We start from the raw sequence: 19,475 nt of genomic DNA, 5'->3' as shown, positions 1-19,475 counted from the left end.
TTTGACAATCCCACACCAACCGTCTTCAGCCACTTCTAGACATCTATGACCTTAAAGAATGATTTCCTAAAAATATTTCAAAGATAAATGTCTCATTAATCAGGATTAATCTTACATCCCTGTCTCCCACATGCCAGGTTCTCACTTACCTGAGTAGGCCCAACTTGAGATTTCTTCCTCCTTCATCCATGGTTCTCCTTGCTTCAATGAGATTACATCTGACTTCAGAGACTGACATCCTGTTTATGGGAAATGATACAGGACTTGGCCATTAGTGGACATCCAACCATCCTAGAACTCAAGCCCATCACATATGCACCAGAATAGCTAAAATTAAAAAGACTAACATTACCAGATGTTGATGGAACTCTCATATATTGCTAGTAAGAAATAAATTGGTATAACCTCTATGGACAACTGGTAGTATCTACTAAAGCTAAATATACATGTGCTCCATGACCCAGAAATTCCACTCCTATGTATATACCCAATAGAAATAAAATACTTATTTCCACTAGAAGATGCATATAAGAATGTCCATTAAAAAGGTAAAAAAAAAAGTAAAAAAAGACAAAAACAAAGAATAAGAAGATAAAAAAAAAAAAGAATGTCCAAAACAGCTTTATTCAATGCTGTTATTTCAAGTCTGAAATAAGTCAAATAACTATCAACAGTAGAATGGATACGTTGATGAATTACCCTATACTCGTTAAATGGAATATGGTGCAACAGTAAGGAGAAACAAATATTGTCATGTGCAACAACATGGATGAATTCCACAGACACTATGTTAAATGAAAGATGTCAGACAATTACAGTGATTACACTTACATGAAGTTCAAGAACAGAAAAAACTAATCGATGGTGATAGAAGCCACAAGTTGTTATCTCTGAGGAGATAAATGGCAAGGGGTCAAAGGGAGCCTGCTAGGGTGCCTGAAATGTTTTATACCTTGATCTGGGCGGTGGTTAAATAACATAGGAAAAAGATGCATCAATCTGCATATTTAAGATCTGAGCACTTTATTACATATGTTCTATTTCAATTAATCTATAAAAACTAAGAACTTGGGCACAGCCCATTGTCTTTAACCCTCAAAGAATAAGCAGGATGCAGCACCCATTCTCTTTTCATCCAAGTCCACTGGTGTATTTGGTACTCAAAATCAATATTCTTTTGACCTTCGTAACTTGAAATGAAGCTCATTAAACATGCAGTGACCCAGCAGCTTTTAGTAAATAAGAAAGGAAAGGCAGTCAATTGGGTACTATGGTGGATTTAATATATGTTCATAAATTCCTTGCCACTCCTCCCTTCAAGAAGTCCTCTCCTTCCCTTAAGCATGGGCTGGACTTGGTAACTGTTTCTAATAAACACAATAAGGTAGAGGTGATGGTCTGTGATTTCAGAGACCCAGTCACAAAAGGCCCTGTGACTTCCTCCTGGCTCTCCCGGATCACTCTCTGGGGAAGTTTGTCATGTCGTGAGAACAGGCCCCCATGGTGAGGAAGGAGCTGAAGGCTCCTGTCAACAGCCATGTAAGTGAGTTATCTTAGAAACAGATCCTACACTCTCAAACCTTCAGATGACTGCAGCCTCTGCTCACATCTGATTACAGCCACACGGGAGACCACAAGCCAGAACCACCCAGCTAAGCCCTTCCAAACTAAACTGTTTGTTTTAAGCCACTAAATTTTGAAGTAATTGTTATGCAGCAGCAGATAACTAATACCCAGTACCCTCTGAGAGATGTTCTTACCCACTGAAACAAGGTTGCTATAGTTCTCCAGCATCACATCCCTGTACAGGTTTCTTTGAGCAGAGTTCAGGTGCTGCCACTCCTCCCAAGTGAAGTCCACAGTGACATCCTTGAGTGACACAAATCCCTGTAACAGGACATTCCTGTTCAATCTAAAGTGAAAAACACTGGGTGATGTGTAAAAGATGTTTAATCATGCAGAGTTCATCATAATAAATTAAAGAAGATGTTTACTATGAGGCCAGTTTTACTATGTGGAAGAAGCAGAACTCCTATTAGAAAAACTCTGCTATTGAGAAACCATTCATCCTCTCTTTCCACCAATAAGCATGTATTAGGCCACAACACAACCTGCACTATTTGATAGTCAGAATACAAATATGAAGAAAACACTGGAAGTTTACAGAATAGTAGATGGAGACAAACAAGTAAATATATAAAAGCTATTGGGTGTTAAATGGGTTATAATAGAAATGGGAAAGAAGAAATGATTCTATTTGGGGAGGTTGAGATGGGTTTTGTAGAAGATATACAGTTATGCAAAATGAATAATGAAAAATGTAAAATTTTTTAAAGTAAAGATAAAATACTTTATTGAAGTGTCAAAAATGAATAGAGTAAACTCCAGTAAGATATGGAGGAGGGAGAAAGATCATTCTAGATGGAGAAATTAGTAAAGAAAAAAGCAATGGGGACAGGAAAAAGAACACGGCAAATTCAAGGAACTGTTTGTACCTTCGGAATAACGCTCAGACATCATTTATTCATTTACTGTTTTCACAATTTTTATGTATCTGCATGTCACTCACACTATTTTTGACTTAATAGTTTTAACAACTCTTTTACTTAAATAAATGATTTTAAAAGGAAACCACTAAAGGGAAAACCAGTATCAGTTCCTGAAATGAAGGTAACAAAATCTGCAAAACAAGCATATACTGATGAAATGTCACTTATGGGGTCTGCTTTAAAATACTCTAGAGAACAGGGGTGCTTGGGTGGCTCAGTTGGTTAAGCATCTGACTCTTGATCCCATCTCAGGTCTTGAACTCAAGGTCGTTAAGCTCAAGCCCCCACTGGGTTCCACACTGGGCACGGAGCCTACTTAAAAACGAAAAAAAAATACAAACAAAAAACTCTAGAGAACAAATAAAGGGAGAGGGGAAAGACATAAGATTGGAAAAACACTGATAATTGCTGAAAATATAAGAAGAAACACAGGGGTTCATTAAATTGTTCTCTAAATTTTTGTGTATGTTGGCATTTTCCCTTAAAGAATTTATAAAAATTAAATACAACAAAACCATTGTTTTTAAAGTTTAAACTAAAATAAAAACAATAAAATGTAAGCAATATTTAATTTGGTCAATTTATTTTTTTAAATACCTACTTAGAAATAAGAAGAAGAATAGAGTAACTTATGATCAGTTAGTAATAAAGTATTACTTTGTTTTTACTTATTTTTCAAACCATGATTAGGTTCCACCTCAATAAGAGAATTCAATTTTTAAATTTGATGTTGATCAAATCCGACTAAGATGTATCCGAAAGACAGTGGGAAGATGAGAGAAGGAAAGTAATCAACTAAGAGTGCTTGGGTTTCGGGCTAAGCAACTGGCATCCCACTCAAGTCCAGAAAATAAGAGCGAGCAGGTTTGGGGGGAGGAGAGAGGTGGACTCTACTTGTCCAACAGTAAAAGGACAAATGATTTGATTTAAAAATGGGCAAAGGATTTCAATAAACATTTCTCCAAAGCAGATATGCAAATGGACAATAAGCACATGTAAAGATGCTCAACCTTACTAGTCAATAGGGAAATGCAAGTCAAAACCACAAGGAGATACAACTTTACACCTAATAGGATGGTTATAATCAACAAAATGGAAAATACAATTGTTACTGAGGATGTGGAGAAACCGGAACCCTCATAAGCTGCTGGTGGGAATGTAAAATGGTGCAGCTGCTACACAAAACACTTGGGCAGTTCTTCCAAAAGTTAAATGTAGAATTACCGTATAACCCAGCAATTCCACTACTAGGTGAAAAAAAAAGACCCCAATAATTGGACAACACCAGCTGAAAGATAAGATGGATTCCTTCATGTCAAGGGAGAGAAACTACAATTTTAACCAGCCCAAATGACCATGGGAAACAAAACCAGTTAGCATACCATGAGGTGACAAACCTGCACAAAAGTCAACAAAATCCATAAAATCCCGTGCAACACATCTTACCATGTTCTCCGTGGCTCTGCCACAGCCTGATGTTGCCACCAGGAATAGCAGGCTGTATCCTGTTTGTCATTCTACTCCTGAAGTTACAGCTTAGGACTGCAGTCTGACCAACCCAGTAAGGGCACAGAACTTGCAGTTTTTGCCTATTTAAGCCCAAACATAAACCTTCCCCTTCAGAGCACACTTTTGGTTGTAGCTGAAGGCTGCGATCTCCCTGGTTTACACACTGTATGGCAAGAAAGCTTTCCCTTGCCTCTGACTAAATCTCTGCATTCCAGGAATTTTGGTTGACATAGGTATATACCCAGATTTGAAAACAGGTACTCAAAGAGATACTTGTAGGTAATTCACAGCAGCTTTATTTACAATAAAACCAAAAGGTAGAAACAACCCGAGTGTCCATCAGATGAAGGGATAAACAAAATGTGTTTATATAATGGAATATTACTCAGCCATAAAAAGGAATGAAGTTCTGATACATGCTACAGCATAGATAAACCTCAAAAACATGCGAAGTGAAGTAAGTTAGACACAAAAGGACAAATTTCATATGATTCCACTTCTATGAAATATCTAGAATAAGCAAATTCATAGAGCCAGAAAGTAGTTTTGAGTTTACCAAGGGCTGTGGGGGTAAGGGAAAAATGGGAGTTATTGCTCAATGGGTACAGAGTTTCTGTTCGGGATGATGAAAAAGTTTTGGAAACAGAAAGTGATGATGGATTCACAAATTGCAAACATAATTAATACCACTGAATTGCACACTTAAAAATGGTTAAAATGGCAAATTTTATATTTCACCACAAAAATTCTATTGGCCCAAATTAACTTTAGTTTAAGTTTCCTTTGTGAGATAACTCCCCCTGGTGTAGTTTCTATCTGTGACTCACACCAGAGAGTAAACTCACGTTAGTTCGGTTATTGTATGAACAGTACCATAATGTGATTTAGAATGAGAAATACATATTTGGTCTTTGTAGTTCCTAGCATAGAGCTCCTAAAACCCTTGGAATTTCCTGTGATGAAGGTGATAAAGGTGCCTTTTGTTATGATAATGACATGGCTTTTGGAAAGCACCTAAGGAGGGGGTGGCTGGTCACCAGGGGCACCAACCAAGAGTAGACAGAACTTTCAGTCCCACTCCTGATTTTGGGGGAGGGAGGTGGGGCTGGAGGCTCAATCCATCACCAATGGCCAATGATTTAATTGATCATGCCCACATTATGAAGCCTCCAGAAAGACCCGAGAGAGTTCAGAGAGCTACCAGAATGTTTCCACGTGACAGATGCCAGGTGCCAAGCCTTGGACTCCATGCTTCTTTGTTCAGGACGTTGTCTTATGTAGCTCTTCCTTGGCTGTTGATTTGTATCCTTTAATATCCTTTGTAATCAACTGGCAATCGAGTGTTTAAATTGGTTTCCTGACTCCTAGGGGCCACACTAGCAAATTAATAGAACCAAAGGAGGGGGTTGTGGGAACCTCTGATTTATACCTAGTCAGTCCGAAGCAGAGGCAACAACTTGGACTTTTGATTGTCATCTGAAGTGAAGGGCAGTCTTGTGGGACCGAGCCCTTGACCTATAGGATCTGACACTATCTCCAAGTGGGTAGTGTCAAAATTGAGCCGAATTGCAGGACAGCCAGCTGGTGTCAGAGATTGATTGCCTGGTGGTACAGGGAAGAAACCCCACACATTGGAAATGGGTGCAGAATTACAGGTACATAACCCAGTATTCCCCAAACTTTCTTTTTTTTTTTTTTTAATTTTATTTATTTGACAGAGAGACACAGTGAGAGAGGGAACACAAGCAGGGGGAGTGGGAGAGGGAGAAACAGGCTTCCCGTGGAGCAGGGAGCCTGATGCAGGACTCGATCCCAGGACCCTGAGATCATGACCTGAGCCAAAGGCAGATGCTTAATGACTGAGCCACCCAGGCGCCCCCTCCCCAAACTTTTAAAAATCAGAGATTGGGTACTGTGATATGATAAGAAATACATATTTTGGTCTTCATCCCTGGCTCCTAGTCAGAATTCCTAAGGCCCTTATAATTTCCCAAGGAATAAAGGTGTGGCAAGCATCTTTTGTTCTAATATTTGTTCTTTGACTCTGGTTCCTGACACAGAACTCCTAAAATCCTTAGAATTTCCTGGATGACAGGAGTGTCTTTTGTTCTAATGAGGTGACTCTTGAGGAGACATTTTTCAGTTAAAAAAAAAAGTGCAAAGTATATATAATATATACCTTTTTAAAAAAACATAAATTATTTCAATACTGAGATATGGTCATTAAAAAGATATGTAGGTAGGGGCGCCTGGGTGGCTCAGTTGGTTGAGTGATTTCAACTCTTGATTTCAGCTCAGGTCATGATCTCAGGGTCATGAGATTGAGCCCTTCGTGTCAGGCTCTGCACTCAGCAGGGAGTCTGCTTGAGATTCCATTTCTCCCTCTCCCTCTGCCCCTCCCCCCACCCGTGCTCTGTCACTCATCTCTCTCTAAAATTAAAAAAAAAAAAAAAAAGATATGTAGGTAGTTCTTTTCTCCCCATACCTCAGGGGATCACCTTGTACATCTAAGGAATGGATGCTCCCCGCTTTGAAGACTACTATACTGAAACTGTGTGCTACATAGTGGGTATAACCAATGGAACATGAGAGATAAAAATTAGATATATATCTTCAAATAAAAACATTTAAAACCATATGACAATTACAACCACTAAGATGCTTGCTAGCAATGTTTAGCTGAGTGATAAACCAACAGAAATGAGCAAATTCACTTGATTTCCGCTATCCATGAAGCATACTCACTTGATATACACTTTGAGGCTCTCAACCTACTGCATTTTTAAAAAAATATTTTATTTATTTACTTGAGAGAGAGAAAGAGCGAGAGCACAGAGGGAGAGGGAGAAGCAGACTCCCCACTGAGCAGGGAGCCCGATGCAGGACTCGATCCCAGGACCCTGAGATCATGACCTGAGCTGAAGGCAGATGCTTAATCAACTGAGCCACCCAGGCGCCCCAACCTATTGCATTTTAAAGGAAAAATATTTCATTATTTATTGGTTAAAAACTGCAAATTAAAATTGATACTATTATGACCTTTAATAATATTAATTCCTTGGACGAATTTCACAAACTTTTATTCATGGATCAAGACAGATTTTTTGACAGCTATGTACCTGGGCCCCATGATTTTACTGGCTAGAAATTGAATTCTGCCTTGTTATGATGCCCTGTAGTTATTTTGAGAAATGACTTAAGAAACAGCTATAGGGAGGCCTCCTATGGAATTTATCATGGGTTGGTAAATGTTAAAGACCCTGGGGTGCCTGGGTGGCTCAGTTGGTTAAGTGACTGCCTTCGGCTCAGGTCATGATCCCGGAGTCTTGGGTTCGAGTCCCGCATTGGGCTCCCGGCTCAGCGGGGAGCCTGCTTCTCCCTCTGACCCTCTCCCCTCTCATGCTGTTTCTCTCTCTCTCAAATAAATAAATAAATAATCTTAAAAAAAAATGTTAAAGACACTGCCTACTACATCATATGTATGCATCAAGAGAATAATTTCAAACCTAAATGCCAAAAATTCTTTACTTCCCTCAAGAAAATATCATATTTACTGTGTTATGTAAATCCTATCATTGTAGATGATATGCTCAACTTTAATAACTATAAAAGACCCTATAACTTGTATGATTATATTTCACACATTATTTGGTCTAGATTTTCTATTTTATTTTCCCAGATCTCTATTTACATTTTTTCATTTAATTAATTCTTTTAAACTGCCTCAAATACAATGGAAAATAATATGGGATATAAATAACTCACCTGAGAATTGGTCATTTTCTGTTGCTCTTCAGAAGGTGCAGATATCTGTAAAGACAGAGCTGGGATAAAAAGAAGACCACCTTGAGAATCTAGGCCTGCCCTGTGATTCCCAGAATTAGGAGCCTAGAAATTCCTATAACCAACTACATAAAAGACTACCTTTCAGAAACTGCCCCTTTCAAAGTTTCCTTTGAGGGACCACAAAAGATTATGCTGGGATAACGTCAACCTATTACAGTTCTGAAAGCGTCAGGCTACGGTATGTTTTATCTTTGTGGATGTGTATCCCATTGTATGTTTAAGAAGTTTCTCCTCCTTTGACCCCATAAATCTATAATTAGATATTTATCCTAAAAAAAAAGGCATGAATGTACATAAAGATATATCTGCAAGGATATTCATCACGATGCCGCTTGATCACTTAAAAAGTAGAAACCACCTAGATGTTCAACAATAGGGATTGGTTACAACCATTATCAAAGTATAAAACACTAGACAGCCATTAAGTTATCTTAGAAAAGTATTTACAGATTTGGAAAAAGGGTCTTGTTGTATTACAAAGCAAGAAAATAGGGTATAAAACAATAAATATATTGAAAAGAAATATATTCGAAAGAAAAAAAAGTGTGTGAAAGGACATACATCAAAATGTTATGGTTACCTTTGGGTGGTAGAATTACAAGTGATTTCTATTGGGTTGTATTTAGCATTTTCATTTTCCAGTTTTCCTAGAATAAACTGTTACTTTTTAGCAGTTATTATTCTACTGACCTCTTAACCCAAACTCGTATCAAGGAAGTTCTAAAGAGCACAATTCACTAGCTCAATAAATTAAATAAGCTGTAACAGTCACTCTCATCCACAGACTTATAGGACCACTTCAAATGTATAGACTCAGTTCAAATGTCACCTCCTCTAGAAAGCCTTTTCAAATGTCTCCTGGATAGACTCAGCCATTCCTTCCTCTGACTTGCCCATAGTGTCCAACACTCTGATACTGGGTTTTCCTGATAGAGGTTTAAGGCAAGGGCTGATGAAGCCTGAACTAAGACCATGGCAGTGGGAATGGGGAGGACAAACTGGTGAGATGTCAGGGAGGCAAAATCACCAGGATGAGAAGATTGGTCCAACCATGGGGAGAAGGGTGGGGAGAAAACTAGATGTCTCCAGGATTTGTACTATGGCCATCTAGAAGAAGAGTGACGCTATTCATAACGATGAACATAGTAGGATGAGCGGGTGAAGTATGGAGAAGGAAGATGATATAGTCTATTTCCATCACGTTAAGGTTGAGATCCTGTGAGTAAACCTCACAGAGATGTGGAGACAGCTGACTACTGTGAATCTGGAGCATGTTAGTAACGTCTGGGCTGGTGCTATAGACTGGCAAGTCATGCCTTTAAAGGCAGAAGCTGATAGAATGAGTGTGGTTGAAATTATCCAGAGAGAGCACATGGATAGAAAGACAGGCAAAGGGAAATGGCACAGCTTTGAGAAAGGCTTTTTGAGAGACTTCGGCTTGAAGTACTTGGCTAGCTCCAAGGCAGTAGTAGGGAATATACACTGCCTGAAGCCCATTCACCAGATAGATCCAAGGGTGGAAACAAAACCTCCGGGGGGAGGATGGGAACTCTCTCCTGACCCTAATATCCTTACATGCATAAAACCCATACAAGAAAACCCAGCACACAGTATGTGTGGAGTGCAGCCTGAATGCAGACTATTATTATTCAGGGCTGGAGCCCAATCACTGGGCGCAAGCCATCTGCTCCCCAAGCTACCAAATAGGCTCCCAACAGTAGCCCACTACAACCCCCACACACTGATCCAAAATAACCCTAAAGATGGATATCTGCCTTCAGGACCCAACCGTTGATTTCTATGTGACCCCCAATCCGTGACTCTGAGAGACGCAGAATCACACAGACACGCCCAAACACTAGTCCCACAAATTCCCAATCAGCCGCGGAACCTCCTCAGAGTCCACTACCGGCAGCACCACTAAATACCGATCTCCACCTGGCGGCAATCACTATTTTGAGCGGGGCTGTTTAATTAATAACCACAATTAAGACGAAAATTACGGACCGCTAGAGATGCTCAGTCGCTGATCAAACATGATGCCCTTACTCCCAACACCGCAGCCAGTGACTGAAACTTCCTTTCTGAGAACCGGGCCCCTCAACTCCCAGCCTCGCCTGAAGGGCCCTCAGCTGAGCGCTAGGGCCGCCCCCTCCCGTCGCCAGGGCTGCGGACTCTCCGGTGTTAACGGCGGAAGCAAGGGCAGCTCTCGACCTGCTTCTATCGCGATACTTACAGGGTGTTTCGTTCGCCAGAGCCGGGGGGATTAAAATGGCCGCGCCTAGTGAACGGAAACTGTGTCGGAGTGGGAGGCGCCATATTTCGAGTAGATGTTGGCGCCGTACAGCAGAGAATGCTAAGAGAAAGGGAAGTTAGAAGTGGGATACGGGAGCTACTGAAAAGATGTACTGGGACAATGCGGGAGCAAAAACATAAAGTAGGAAAAAAATCCCAGGTCTTGGAGGATGGAGTCAGGGAATCTCTCCAGCTAAGATGTGTAGAAAATGGAAACTCAGCGCAAGGTGCAAAATAAAGCTGAGGAAGTAGGGTGGGGAAAGAGGAGCCGCTCCTGTTACTAAGCAAACGAGGAGCATGAGTCTCAGCCCGAGTCAATTGATCTACAATACATTGCCTCACTTTCCCAATGTTAGGTATAGTAATGATAATAGTATGCGTACTGAGGTAGGTTATTTAATTTAGGTTTTAACTGAGGTGGAAAAGTCAGGACGGAGCAGTATTCTCCTTGAGAGATAGCACTGAGAGAGGGAAAGTCAGAATGCTTTCATCTGGTGACCTCCAACCTGCCATCCTGGAAAATGAAATTCACATGTCCACTTCTGGGAATGCTTTCCCAGACTGGGATGGGCAGACTCTGCCCCTGCTGAAGACACATCAGATAGCAGCAGAGGGGAAATGATTGAGGATAAACTCTGTAGGATGATTCAGAACCCCTAGGTGTTCTTCTCAACCTGGTCTTGAACTTGCTCTGTGGCTTTGGGCCAGCCCCTTGCCCTCAGGTCTCTCATTTGTAAAGTAGAAGAAGATCGTGAAATACTCGTTTGGGTATTTCAATGTTTGCTGACATAAAGAAGAAAATTTCAGCGTCAGTGTCAATGAAAAGCACTTCAGAACGCATGCAGTTTTTTAAAAATAATAAATACCATATAGTAGCATTATTAATGTAAAATTAAATAAGGAGGCTAATAGACTGAGGTGGTTCTAATGCCTTAGCAAACCCAAACCTAAGCCTGTAATGCCTCAAGGTTAAGAAATCAAAACCTAAGGACAACCACAAACGAGGCTTTCCCAAATAGTACAACTGCTTAAACTATAGGCAATCAAATAATTTCCTTGCTTTGCTTCTAGGTCTTTTCTATAAAAGTCTTGCCTCTAGCTCTTGTCAGTGGAGCACTTCTTACCACTTGTGGTTTGGTGCTGCCCAATTTGAGTCAGTTTTAAGCTCAAATAAGCTTAAAAATTTTAATATGTCTTAGTTTATCTTTGAACATTACTACAAAATATCCAGTCCTAACTGACGCTGAACGACACTATGAATTAATTCTCAGCGTTGACTCAGCTCTTTAAGTCGGATACAGTGGATGTCATGCTTCTGGAATGTCCTCCCCAACTTTATGTCAGGAAAAGTTCTATTTGTGCTTTAAAGTTGGGCTCCAATATCCTGTTCTAAGTTTTTGCCAGAGCCCCTTGGCATCTGTCCCTTCCTACAGGGACAGCTGTGTATGCTTTCCTGTGTCCCAATCATCACTGCCTGGTGCTGGGGTTTGCAGTGTTTGTGTCTTTTCTCCCCTGGGGTCTGACAGCTACTCAGGGCAAGACTGTCAGAATCAGCTTAGTTTCCCTTTTTTTGTTTAATACATATTCATGTCTACTGAGTCTTCCACCATAATGTAAAGCTCATTTCTTCCTTCACTCACACACATTCATTATTGTCATGTTTGGTAATGCAAGGAAGGAGCTCAGAGTCTGAGAGTGACAATGTAGTATGATGAGTGATCTGACAGAAGCATGACCGGTGCTGTGGGCACAGTAAGAGGTAACTAGCTAGGTTAGGGACCAGGTGGTAGTGGTGGGGGTGTGGGAAAGGGCTCTCACGATACTAAGGACATGATTTTAAAACTTGAGTCTTGGGGGGGCGCCTGGGTGGCTCAGTCAGTTAGGCATCTGCCTTCGGCTCAGGTCATGATCTCAGGGTCCTGGGATCGAGCCACGCGTCAGACTCTCTGCTCGGTGGGAAGCCTGCTTCTCCCTCTCCCTCTCCCACTCCCCCTGCTTGTGTTCCCTGTCTTGCTGTCTCTCTCTCTCTCTGTCAAATAAATAAATAAAATCTTAAAAAAAAAAAGTTTAAAACCTGAGTCTTGGAAGGGGAGCAGGAGTTTGTCAGGAAAACAAGGTGAAGAAGGGCAGTCTCAACAGAAGAACAGCAGTTATATACCACTTCTTACATGCTTGATAGCAGACTAATCCCATCCCTACATCTTTGTTCAGGTGGTTCCTTCTTTTAGGAATTCCCACACACTCCTATTTTGGGGGTAAATCCCATGCCAAAACCAAGCGAGGTTCTTATGCTTTGTGAGGCCCCAAATTAATAGCTCTTTTACATGTATAATCTAATTCAGGAGTCTGCAATCTACAGCCCTGAGGCAAATCTGGCCTGCTGTCCGTTTTGATAAATAAAGTTTTACTGGAACACAGTCATGCTCATTCATTTACATATTGTCTGTGGTTGCTTTTGTGTTTTAATGGTAGAGTTGAGTAGTTGTGACAAAAACCATATGGTCTACCAAGTCTAAAAGACTTACTATCTATTCCTTTATAGAAAAAGTTTGCTGACCCCTGATCTAATTTAATGCTAAGGGAGAAACCATTATTATCCCTCTTATACAGAGAAGGAATCTGAGGCACCAAAAGGTCACATAGCAGGTTAGTGGTGTAGCCAAGATGTAAACTCCCAAAGTCTAACTCAGAGCTTATGCTCCTAGCCACTACACTATACTTCAATGAATGTCTTTTGAATATCAATTAATTTCTGTTGGTAAAGAGACAAAGACATCAATATAATCTGTCATCCAACCCAGGACAGCTTTGACAGTGAACAGAGGTGCTATTAATAACTATATCTGGACAAGGGGCACCAAACCTCTTCTGGGCAATCTGTGATGTGGGATCACCCTAGAGATAGGAACAGAGATACACAAGATAGAGCAAAATACATAGATAAAATAATGAAAGATGTTTTATTTCATAATCCAGATAAGTGTACTTTCTTGCTTTAGAGTTGTACACATCTACATTAAGAATACTTTCTGGTGAATTTTTATGTTACTCTCATTAGCTTATGATACTTCATCTTACTTAAGCAATGAAAATAATTCTTACTGTCCACATACTCCAGGTTAATCATGTTGTGTGGGGGTGGGGCGGGGGGTGTTCTGTTTAATATTCCACTCTACTCTCAGCTGGCTTATAAGGTGAGAGGAAACATGGCCAGACAATCCATGAAAATGGTATAATGCACATCAGGAAAAAAAATGTGTAGAATCTTATGTGCAGCAGATGTGTGCAAATGTGTGATAGCTCTTTACTTTTATACAGATTTATAATATAAATACTGCCTTCAGTCAATCCAATATAATCAAAATTCATCTAAAACTGGTGGTTCTTATAGATTATTATAGAAAAGAGATGCAATCAATCAGGGAAAGCACATACAATGGAAAAAACAAGACACCTAGGGTGGAGCCCTGGAAAATTTCAACTGGTGAGGGATAAAAGAAAGAGGAACTGATGATGGGAAAGGAAGAGAGAGGGAGGGAGCAGAAGATCAAGAAGAATGGTGTCAGAGGAACTAATGGTGAAATATTTCAAGGAAGAGGGAAGCATCAAATGTCAGATGCAACCAAACATCCACTAAGATAAGGACAAAAATGTCCCTTGGATTTAATAATTAGCAAGGCGGTTTTTTTTTATAAATTGTGTCACAGTAATGATGAAGACAGAGCGCTACCGAATTGCACTGAAGTATAAATGTGAACTGAGGAAGTAGAAACACCAAGGTAACACCAGTTTTCAAGAAGCTTGTATAGTAAGGGAGAGAAAGATGAGAATTCAGGTTACAAGCTGGTGTTTTTAACACACAAGAGAATTTAAGCAGGTCAAAGACTGAATTATTTCCAATGAAACACATGTCTTCAGACAATTAAAAAGACACAGATCAAAAATCCAATGGAAAAAAGGACAGGTACCTCAATAATAATTAAAGATATGTTAATTAAACAATGAACTTTTCCAGATTGATAAAATTTTTTAAATTGATCTTATCCAATATGAAGAAATCAAGTATGGAATTATTCGCACATACATGTAGATGGGTGGCAGACATTTGGCAATACTCTCGAAATATAATATGTGCCAAAACAACTTTAAAAAAGAAAAACAAAGTGGAAGGGATTACTCTCTTTACCTGGCTTCAAAACTTAGTATGAAGTTACAAGAATCAATTTAATGTAATATTGGCATCAGTTTAATGTAATAGATAAATAGATAAATGGAACAGAGAGTCCAGAAATAGACTCTCACATACATATTCAGCTGATGTTTATTTAACCCTTGGTATTGGTGGTATCAGTGGTGGGGAATGGACACCATGTGGAGTTCGTGGCAAGCCACAGTAGGAGAACAACATAGGCTCCTCAAATTTTGGAGCAAGGCCAGGCCATCTGCGGTGGAGGATTAGATGCTTTTGTAAAACATCTGCTGGCAGGCTATCGCACCCAGGTAAAGACAGAATGCATGACCATGCGACACTAAATGACTACTCCACCAGAACTACCCAGTATGGGGTAGAACCTGTCAAAACCATCAAGTCATGAATTAAGTGGGTTTAGAAAATATCCATTTTAGGATACAAGTGGAACATTCAGGAACAGCAGGTATAAGCAAGCACATGGCATCCACCACTGTTACATCAGCATCCCGTGCAGGAACTTCAGGTTGATGCCTTAAGTACTCTGAGCTCTTTGTGTTCAGGAACCAGCAGGCAAGAGGAGGGAGGTATCACTATCTTAGAAGAGGTGAATAACCCTGATGTCAGTAGAAAGTGAGCTGCTATCACACAATGTGGGCAGGGAAGAAAACACAGAACCCATTGATCCACTTGGTACCCTTGCCCGATTGTGCCGTAAATGTACAGGTTCAGGTCTGAGAAGGGCATAATGGCCAGTGTCTTATGTCAGCAGAGGTAGCTGAGAATAGAAAGTGGAGAAGTGAGATGATGAGTTATCTGTTATAACCTTGGGACCGCTATAGCAGCTTGAGCTATAGTTTATCCCACTAATCTCTTCTGAGAGACCATGACCTGAGCTGAAATCAAGAGTCAGACACTCAACCGAGCTATCCAGGTGCCCCTATCTTAACTAATTTTTCTGTCTAGCTGTTCTATGAGCTGCCTAGAGCAGGATGTGAAAATCTCCAGTTATGATTGTGGAATTTTTTATATCTCTCTTCAGTTTTTTCAATTTCTGCTTTGTGTATTTTGGAGCTCTGTTTTAGGTGCATAAATGTTCATGAACCTTATGTCTTCCTGAGGAATTAATCCTTTAATCTTTTTATATTGGCCCTCTTTATCTCTGTTAATACTTTTATTGAGAAGTCTGTTTTGTCTGCTATTAACATAGCCATTCATGCCTTTGTATGTATTTGTATATCATTTCAGTCCATTTAATTTTAACTTCTTTGTGTCTTTTTAAAGTCTAGACTTTGTACAGAGTATAAAATTGGGTCTTGCTTTTTTTATCCCATTATGAAAATCTCTGCCTTTTCACTGGAGAGTTTAGTTCACTAACTTTTTTTTGTAAAGGATTTTCACGTGTTTTGTTTTTTTTTAAAGATTTATTTATTTATTTTGAGAGACTGAGAATGAGAGAGAGAGAGAGAGAGAGAGAGCACATGAGAGGGGGGAGGGTCAGAGGGAGAAGCAGACTCCCCGCCAAGCAGGGAGCCTGATGCGGGACTCGATCCCGGGACTCCAGGATCATGACCTGAGCCGAAGGCAGTCGCTTAACCGACTGAGCCACCCAGGCGCCCTAGTTCACTAACTTTTAAAGTAATTATTGCTGAGAATGGATTTAGGTCCACCATCTTATTATTTATATGTTTGTCTCCTTTGATTTTCTTCTTCTGTATTTCCCTTCCTATTTCCATTATGAAAATTTTAAAATACTTTTTAGAGGTTCATAAATTTATCTGTTATATTTTTGACTATACCTCTTTGCTTTACTCTTCAGTGGTTTCTCTAGGGATTGCTCTATCATCTTTGACATTCATAGTCTACTTGAAGTTGCTATTGTACCAAATCACATAAAATTTAGACACATTCCTACATTATAGGCCTGCCCCCATTCTTCGTGCTAGCATTGTTACATGTATTGCATCTAAATGCCTTACAATCCACATAAGACAATGTTATAAGTTTTGTTTTAAACAACCCTAAGGGGGTGCCTGGGTGGCTCAGTCAGTTAAACGTCTGCCTTTGGCTCAGGTCATGATCCCAGGGTCCTGGAATCAAGCCTTGCTCAGTGGAGAGCCTGCTTCTCCTTCTCCCTCTGCTGCTCTCCTAGCTTGTTCCTCTGTCAGATAAATAAAACCTTTTCTAAAAAAATAAAAAATCCTAAATATTTTAAAGAAATAAAGAGGTTAAAATAGTCTTATATTTACTTACATATGTACCATTTCTCATGCTCTTCAGTGCTTCCTGAAGAACTGAGTTTCCATCTGGTATCATTTTTTTCAACCTGAAAAACATTATGGTCTTCTGGGGATAAATTCTCTTAATTCTTTTATCTAAGATGTCATTACTTCACCTTCATTTTTGAAGGATACTTTTGTTGGATACAGAATTCAAGGTCAGAGGGTTTTGTTTTGTTTTTCCATACCACTTTAAGGATCTACTGATCTACTGTCTTCTGGCCTCCACGGTTTCTGATAGTAAGTCACCAATCATTAGAATTGTTTTCTATCACATATGGGTTGTTTTCCCGGGGCTTTCCAGGTTTTATTTTTATCTTCAGGTTCTGGCAGCTTGTTTAGGATGTGTTTTCCTCACACTTAACCTGCTTAGAGTTCACTGAGCAGTGAATCATGGTTTTCTTCACACTTAACCTGCTTAGAGTTCACTGAGATTCTCAATGAGTACATTTATATCACTTACCAAATTTGGGGAAATTTCAACCATTATATCTTCAAACATTTTGTGTATCCCACTCTTTCCTTGCTCTCCTTTTGGGACTTCAGCTACACATATTCAAGACATTTTGTTATTGTCCTACAAGTCACTGAGGTTCTCTTCCTATCTTTTCAATCATTTCCCCCTCACTTTGTTTTTTTTTTCTTTATATGTGTTATATTTTTCATTAATAAATAGGTTTTTCTTCTTTAAACACAGAACGTAGAACAGACTGAAACACTCTCCCCCCACCCCCCCGGTTCCAAAGACAAGAGTCTATATAAAACAAATGCCAGCTGTCATGCCCTGAGGGCAGAAAAAGTCTGGTGACCCCCCCCCAGCCCTGCCCCCGGCAGCACCACCACCCCCACACTGCGAGAGAAGGGGGTCTGGGGCTTCTCCCTTGGACCCTGGGGACTTAGGTGAGAAGGTATGAATGTATGATGTCAGCTCTCCATGAGGCATGGGCTATGCAAAGATGAGGTTTCCTTCTCATTGGCTCTGACCAGCTCCTGGCCTTCTGACTCCCGTCATGAAGCACCTGGGCTCGGCTCCCACGGGAGCCGCCTCTTGGCTTTCCCACTCCACTCCTGCGCGGCTTCCTCAGACGGGACGGGAAGGGCTCGGGGACCCCGCCCCACCCCTGGCCCACACGGAAGCGCTGTGTGGAAGAGGCATGATGCTGAAGGTGAGGCTCCTGGAGGCCCCCAAGCCCATGAGGCCAGCATGCCCCCCGCACCCCCACACCTTTCCTTCCTCTGGAGTGGGGGCGGGGGCGTGGGGGTGACACTGGGGCAGCCGCCCCCACCACAACCGAGTGCCTGGCTTGGGGTGTGATGGTTCTTTCTCAGGGCAGGTCCTCAAGCCGGGCCTGGCTCTTTCCTCGTCCCATTCCTGTCTCCTTTCAAGGCCTCCCCGTGGCCGTCTGAAAAACGCACGTCCAGTGTCCTCAATTGTCCCATCCTCCCTCTCCCTGTGCCTCTGCCACCCAAGGGAGGAAGTGGGAGGTTGCCTCCCTTCTCCAACCCCCACTTCACAGGATGGAACAGCTTTTGGCCTTTTCCTTCTTGAAGGTAGAAGAGATGAGCTCGGAACGACTGGGGAGGTGAAGCAGTCGCTTGGAGAGGCTGCGGACAGGGCTCTTTGGGGGCACCGGGCTGGGCTTGTTCAGACGCACCATGGACGCCGTCCGGAAGATGCTGTGGATACTCTTTTCTGAGGTGAAAGCCGAGCCTTCCAGGTAGGTTTCCGCACCCAGCGGCTTGGCTATCGCACAGCCCTGCTCATAGGAGATAGGTGCCTGTTTCTGGTGGGACAGCTCCATCAGTGTGCTCAGGTCTGTTCGCAGGTCCGTCTTACAGCCAATAAGCAAAACACGGGCGCTAGGACAATAATCTAGGATTTCCGTCCTCCACTTCTTAAGTGCAGTATCCACTGTCTCCGGTCGGCTGATATCAAAGCATAGTAATACTGCATCCGAATCACTGTAGCAGAGTGGACGGACATTGTCATAGTAGGGAGATCCTGAGGTGTCCCGGAGACCGAGCTCCACCCTTTGTTCCTCGGTCTCCAAGCAGGCTGTGTAATTCTCAAACACGGTGGGCACATACGTCTCGGGATAGCAGTCCTTCGCTAACACCCGTAACATCGCAGTCTCCCCGCACTGCACATCCCCCACCAGAACGAGCTCACATCTGGCCACGACTGGCTGCGGGGCGCGTCTCTCCTTCATGGCTGTAGCCTCCGCGGGACTTGGACTCAGATTATTCGGAGAGGAGAGGGTTGCGCCAGGTGCGTCGCAGCACAAAAAGTCCCTCCCCCTCACTTTGAATCATTTCTACTGAGCTATTTCAAGTTCAATCACCCCTTCCTCTGTCATTTTCATTCTGCTGGTAAACTTACCCAGTGAAATTTAAATTTAAGACATTGTATTTTTAAGTTCTAGAATTTTCTTTTTGTTTTTCTTCATAGTTTCTATTTCTTTGCTTAGTTTTAAAAAAATCTTTATTCACTGTGAGCATATATATCTTTATTTCATTAAGCACCATTATAATAATTATATTAATATCCTCATATGTTCATTCCAGCTTCGGGGTTCGTTGTCTCTTTTCTTGAAATGGGGTTGCAATTTAATTCTTTGACTGTCAAGTAAGTTTTTCTTATATCCTATATATCATGAATGATAAGTTGTAGAGAGTTTGGATTCTATTTCTCTGAAGTGTGTTAATATTTTTGTTTTATCAAGTAATTAGCATGGTTGAGCTCAAACTTCAAACTAAGTCTGTGGGGCAGTAGCACAAATAAAAGCTCAGTTCTCTTGTCTTTAGTTG

The 19,475-nt window shown here is 41.1% G+C and overlaps 1 protein-coding gene and 1 pseudogene across 10 annotated transcripts in view; both read right to left on the bottom strand.

Annotated features, from left to right (window-relative positions):
- Positions 1-19,475, bottom strand: part of ZFP37 (ZFP37 zinc finger protein) — a 58,267-nt gene that overhangs the window by 22,846 nt on the left and 15,946 nt on the right. For 2 of the 10 annotated variants that reach the window (XM_073876524.1, XM_025888523.2), the window contains exons 1-4: positions 9,912-10,069; positions 7,824-7,882; positions 1,761-1,887; positions 150-239 (exon numbers count right to left, since the gene is read on the bottom strand). In XM_073876524.1, the coding sequence (XP_073732625.1) occupies positions 150-239; positions 1,761-1,887; positions 7,824-7,882; positions 9,912-9,942 (307 nt within the window). In that variant the 5' untranslated portion in view covers positions 9,943-10,069. Of the gene's footprint in view, positions 1-149; positions 240-1,760; positions 1,928-7,823; positions 7,883-8,484; positions 9,058-9,911; positions 10,070-14,754; positions 14,772-19,475 lie in introns of those variants that run through there. The other 8 variants (XM_073876525.1, XM_073876527.1, XM_073876526.1 and 5 more) reach the window with 8 other exon arrangements.
- Positions 17,539-18,950, bottom strand: LOC112836639 (rho-related GTP-binding protein Rho6 pseudogene; annotated as a pseudogene).

This window comes from Callorhinus ursinus, unplaced genomic scaffold (genome assembly GCF_003265705.2).
Source record: "Callorhinus ursinus isolate GAN/ISIS: 27379988/994484 unplaced genomic scaffold, GSC_fseal_2.0 scaffold24, whole genome shotgun sequence".
NCBI classification, from domain to species: Eukaryota; Metazoa; Chordata; class Mammalia; order Carnivora; family Otariidae; genus Callorhinus; species Callorhinus ursinus.
Note: the sequence above shows the minus strand (reverse complement) of the source record. Positions and strands in the feature narration are given on the sequence as shown.